Raw genomic sequence first — 5,785 nt, 5'->3', positions numbered from 1 at the left:
TTTCTCTCGCCGTCTGAGGTCTGAAAGCCTGAAATCAAGGTGTCCTCAGGGCTGCACTTGCTCTGGGCCTCTGAGAGAGAATCTGTCCCTTGCCTTTTCCAGCTTCTGGTGACTCCAGACAGTCTTGATTTGTGGCTACATAACTCCAATCTCGGTTTCCGTCTTCACAAGGCCTTCTGCTCCCTGCTTGTGTCTTCCTCTCCTCTTATAAGGACGCTTGTCATTGGATTTAGGGCCCGCCCATATACTCCACGATGGTCTCCTCTCAAGACCCTTACTGACATCTGCAAAGCTCCCAGAGAGTATGTGGTGGAGGTGGGTTTCCACCCCAGGCCTCTGACTGACTCCTCTCACCATGGATTACAAGGCCTCTAAGTGCAGATAGCAGGGACTTCTGGCCATTTAATGGGTATTTAATGTGACATTGGTTTTAATGCTTAGCCCATATAGGAGGAAGCTAACTAGTGTTGAGAAGCTACAGTGTGAGAGAATGGTGTGCTGGCTGGGGAGGCAGGAAATCTGAGTTCTGAGGTCAATACTCAGTTGACTTCCAAACTCCAAGCACAGGATTCTATTTTGTTCCTGTTCCTCTTCCAGGCCACTCCCTGATCTAACCAGCAGGGAGATCAGTGAGACAACCAACCACCCATCCACTTCTTTTAAAGAAGAAGATAAAAAATACCTAGGTTTTTCAGGATGATCACTTAGTAAGTTATATAATGTCTGATCACTGGGTGGACACCTGAAACTAATACAATATTGTATGTCAACTGCAATTGAAAGTTAAAAATGATTTAAATTAAAAGTAAAAAAAAAAAATTTAAAGTAAAAATAAAAAACAACAACATTGTAGGCTTCTTATCAATCAATTTATAACCAACTCTGTTAGGCAAAAGCCACACCCATAAGTCTCCTTTAGCCCTTCTCCACCTCACACTCTCCAAAGCTGTAGGCCTTTTGTCTGCTTGTAAAGGTCTACGAAGCAACTTTCTGAGGTTTTAACAGTTTTGTAGTCACATCCCTGGCTTCACCTGTGGACTGTTTTCCTGACAGCACTCTGGATTTGATCCTACTTGGAAGCCATTTCATTTCCTATATGAGGGGGTGAGGAAGGAGAAACAGTTATTTTCAAATCCATTCCAAGTCAAGTCTCTTCCATCACCATTTATCGCCCCTTTACTCTCTTCTACCTCCTCCCACCCCTCTTTCCCTCTGGTAATTACCATACTGTTGTCTGTGTCTATGAGTTTTTTGGTGTGTGTGTGTTTAATATATTTTATTGATTTTTTACAGAGAAGAAGGGAGAGGGATAGAGAGTTAGAAACATCGATGAGAGAAACATCGATCAGCTGCCCCCTGCACGCCCCCTACTGGGTATGTACCCACAACCAAGGTACATGCCCTTGACCAGAATTGAACCTGGGTCCCTTCAGTCCGAGGCCGACGCTCTATCCACTGAGCCAAACCGGTCAGGGCTTGGTGTGTTTTTTTGTTTGTTTGGTTGTTTTTTTTGCTTAATCACTTCACCTTTTTCACCTAGCACCCCTTCACCCCTCCCTTCTGACAGCTGTCAGTCTGTTCTCTGTATCAATGAGTCTGTTTCTATTTTGTTTGTTAGTTTATTTTGTTTGTTAGATTCCACATCTGAGTGAAATCATATGGTACTTGTGTTTCTCTGACTGGCTTATTAGCATAATACTCTTTAATAGTTCTTTCTTATCTCCTGCATTTTACTACAGTCAGTGAGAAAAACCAGGCAGCCCCTTCAACACTCTTCCTGAAGTTCTCCTTAGATAGGTTATTCAACTAATTTGGTACATTTTCTATTTTCCATGTTACCACTGATAACAGTGTTGCTAAACTTTCTACTACTATCTATGACATCTCCCAATAACATTTTTCTCACTTTCCTGTCAGCCTTAACCAATAACTTCAAGAACCACAAGGTTTTCATGAACAGTCTCTTATATACCCTCCCAAATTCTGCCTGCCACCAAGACCTGAAGTCATTGCTACATGTTTTCAGTTTTTATTATGGTACCAAAATCTGTTCCAGTTATCTCTTGCTACATAACAAACCACTCAAAAACGTAATGGCGTAAACATTACACTGACAACATCGTTTGACTCATGAATCTACAATTTTGGAAGAACTTGAAGAAGACAGTTTCTCTCTACTCAGTGTCGGCTGAGGTGGCTGAAAGATTGGGGGCTCTATTAGTCTGAAAACACACTCATTCACATGTCTGGTGGCTGATGTTGGCCGTCAGCTGGGAGCTTATCTGGACTGTTGTTGGAATGGCCACACCAAGACCTTCCCATGGGGCAGCCTGGCTTGTTCACCAAATGGTGAAGTGGTTGGGTTCCAAGAGGAAGCATCCCAAGAGGGAGTGCCAGGGGAAACCTAGTGTCAGAAGTCAGGCATCATTTGCACCACGTTCCATTCTTTAGACGTGAGTCGCTAAGCCTGGCCCATGCTTAAGGAATTGGACTCCGTATTCTGATGGGAGGCGTGTCAAAGAATTTGAGGACCTGCTTTAAAATCATCGTAAAACAGAGACATGGAAGCATAGGACCAAAGAACTTGTATGCATATATGCATAACCCAGGAACTTAGACAATATAGTGGTGAAGGCCTGGGGCGGGGGTTGGGGACAGGCTAGAAGGGGTCAATGGGGGCAAGAGGGGGAAACATGTAATACTTTCAACAATAAAGATTTAATTAAAAAATAAAATAAAGTCACCATACAAAGGTATCCTTCGCTCCATTTTACAGACGTAGAAGCTGTAAGTCAGAGAGACAGACTTGCTAAGGTCTTACAGTTAGTAAGTGATAAGGCTTGGGACCCTAAGATATACGTTACATATTTAACTACATAACGTCTAATGTGAATCTGTAAAGCATTATGGTGATACCACATTTCACACAGAAAAACAGAGATGCAAGCATGTGAAAGAGAGAGAGGCAAGGGCACAAATTTTCTAGAAGGCCTTCATATGCACAAAATACTCCAATCGTGTTAGAATATATACAGAGCCCTTGTCCAAGCATGTACTGTTTACAAAAATCCTCAAGTGGCACATTTCTGGATTTCAACAAGTAAACATTAATATGATCTCAGCTGAGCTTTCCTCACTTCTTAATAGAAAAGTAAGAGAACTCATGAGCCACATGGGTTATGAATCAAGGAACTTTATTATTTTTGTGTGTGTGATGAAATATGAGTTGATTTTGCTTAGTGTTTATTTAATGACTCACGTGGTCATAATGGCCAGAAACGTCTCAGTCCTGACTTCAGAGCATCTAACTAGGTTCTGTATTCCTGTCAACCACCCTCCAGGTTGGCATGCAACACCCTGTGCCTTTCCAGCCCTATATTTGGCTACAATAACTGAGCACAGGGGAACCCTAAAATAACCCAGCATTGGTCTCCTTGGATTCTTATAAAGAGACAATAAGCTTACCAACTTTTGACCAAAGGTATTTTTGGTCTCGAAGTTAAATTTCTGATTAATGGTCAGTTTTCCTTACTGAATACCTCCTATGTCTTTTTCTTCGAAGGCATTTATTCGTGTCTATGTGTGTTTGCATTTGAATGTGAGTGCATGTTCTTATGTGAGCATGTGCAATTGTTTTTTACTGTAGCCCTTTGAATATCCTTAGTGTTGTGGGAAGATGAAAAACAATAAAATTATGGTATATAAAAAATCAAAACAAAATGCTGTGCCAAGCAATGTATCTAAACACCTTCCGAAAAGTGTGAAAATAACTTTTCCTGACACTATGTCCTGTATGGTCATGGTTAGTCTGTGTAGTTTTTCTGGAACAAAACACAGTCTCCATTGATTTTGGCTCATGTTCTCCATGTTTGTAAAAAATCTACTATCTTAACCATTATGAACAGTGTTAAATCTTCAAGGGCAAATTTATGTAACCTACTCTCTCCCTCTCTTGCAGGAATAGCCAACACATAAGCATTGTTCTGTTCAGAGTGTTGTTGCCTGAAAAGAATAGTGAATTGTACACCAAGAAGAATAAGGCACTTAGCCTATGATGCTTGGGGACTTACCAGCATGATCTTCATTTTCCTCACTGCTTTGGCCCAGGATTTCTCCCTTTTGCCCCCTTCCTCCAAGCTGTTCTGAGTCAAGTTGAATCATTTTGGTCCATCTGTAACTCTTTACTCAGTTTATTCCTTACCTCAGTCTTGTCTCTTTTGTCACCTTTACAAAGCCTACGAATACACTCTTGTTTCTGGAGCCCTCAGTACCTAGATTACCAGAGGTTTATTCCACTCGTAAGCCTCGAGAATTCTGAATAGTTCTGTGCTGAAAGATGAAGATGATGGTGTAAATTAAATTGGGTGAAAGTCTCATAAAGTAACATAGACTCAACCTCCTAGCATGTGCCCAAGGCTGTGCCCGTGTACACGGAAGAGCCTGGGTAAATAATTGGTGAGTAAATAAAAATGGCCTGTTTTTGTAGAGGATGAGAGATCAGGTGACTTATCTGAGGTTACACGCCTGGACCACGATAGAGCTCTTACGAGAATCTAGGCCCTCCTGTTTTATCCAGTTCTCACTGCCCAGCTTCCCGTAATCTGCGTTCCCTCGGGAAGACTTGTGACTGCTGCTGCCTCTGGGGCTCTGGGGATCAGCAGCGCCGCAAAACAGGTGGCTCCTCCGGCCAGTCTGGTGTCTGCCCAGCTGGGCTCTTGGCAAATGCTTTGATTCCTCTTTCCTGGTGTTGAGAAAGCATTTATTTTGGTTTTAAAAATATTGCCTTTGATTTTTAAAAACTAGACTAAACAAAGATTTGGGTAATATCCATTAGGCAGGTAGATTTCTGAAAATATATATTTAAGTACTTGTAATGTGTTGTTTTTTTTAGTACAAAAGTAACACATGTTAATTATAGGAAATATAAATAAAACAAAAAGAGGGAAATGTATACTGCCCATTATCCTACTCTGCCCAAAGGAGAATCATTATTAACTAAACTATTTGGTATATTATGCTTTCAGTTATGTATATATAAGATGTCTCCCAAAAATGTATACACACGCTCTGAATAATTATAAAAGCAGTGCTTATTAAAATACATCTTATTTTCAAAATTGAGCTATCAGCTGTTAAAGTGTGTATCCACTTTTTTGGGACACCATAATATGTATTATACACTGTTCATTTTACTTAATAACATTTTATGAACATCTTTCTATTTTGTTAAACTCACCTACAACATACTTTTGATGACATAATTCTTTTATAGTGTGACATTGTATTTGTTTATTCTCTATCTATTGGACATTGTTTTCAAAGACAAGAAATTGTTAAAGATGGTTTGCCGTACAGATGGTCACTGTAGGAGTGATTCCCAGTCCCCACTTGCACCCGCTCACAAGCCATTGCTCTAGAAATAAGGGGGGGAGAGTGTGGCCATGTGACTGGATTGCCTCTGGGAGCAAGGACCCACCAAAGCTCCAGAGGAAAATGGAACCCAACCACCCTCCTCGAAGGAGAAACAAAGAGTTTCACAACCTCCAGATCTCATGGGTTTCCTTCTCGAAATCACGTATTTGTACTTAGGAAGGTTGAGAACGTTGGGAAATGAACAGGGTGGGGGAAGGGTGAGGAGAACAACTTCATAGATTAATACAATTTAGAAAGCTGGAAATAGAATTTTTTAAAAGGTCTTTAATGAAACAAAGAAGGATATCTCCAGTTTTGCATGCTGATTTGAACTGCATTTTTAGGAAGGGACATGTGTGTATATGTGTGTGTG

The 5,785-nt window shown here is 40.8% G+C and overlaps 1 protein-coding gene across 4 annotated transcripts in view; it reads right to left on the bottom strand.

Moving 5' to 3' along the window:
* Positions 1–853: 853 nt before the first annotated feature.
* The window catches only part of LOC102257342 (cytochrome b reductase 1), a 35,603-nt gene continuing 30,671 nt past the window's right edge, over positions 854–5,785 (bottom strand). Inside the window, exons 5-7 of one of the 4 annotated variants that reach the window (XM_014545753.1) lie at positions 4,548–4,741; positions 4,071–4,329; positions 854–1,092 (exon numbers count right to left, since the gene is read on the bottom strand). In XM_014545753.1, the coding sequence (XP_014401239.1) occupies positions 4,277–4,329; positions 4,548–4,741 (247 nt within the window). In that variant the 3' untranslated portion in view covers positions 854–1,092; positions 4,071–4,276. The remainder of the gene's footprint in view (positions 1,093–4,070; positions 4,330–4,547; positions 4,742–5,785) is intronic. The other 3 variants (XM_014545758.1, XM_014545765.1, XM_014545774.1) reach the window with 3 other exon arrangements.

The sequence above is a fragment of the Myotis brandtii genome, unplaced genomic scaffold, assembly GCF_000412655.1.
Source record: "Myotis brandtii unplaced genomic scaffold, ASM41265v1 scaffold112, whole genome shotgun sequence".
NCBI classification, from domain to species: Eukaryota; Metazoa; Chordata; class Mammalia; order Chiroptera; family Vespertilionidae; genus Myotis; species Myotis brandtii.
This window is presented reverse-complemented; position numbering and strand designations above follow the sequence as displayed.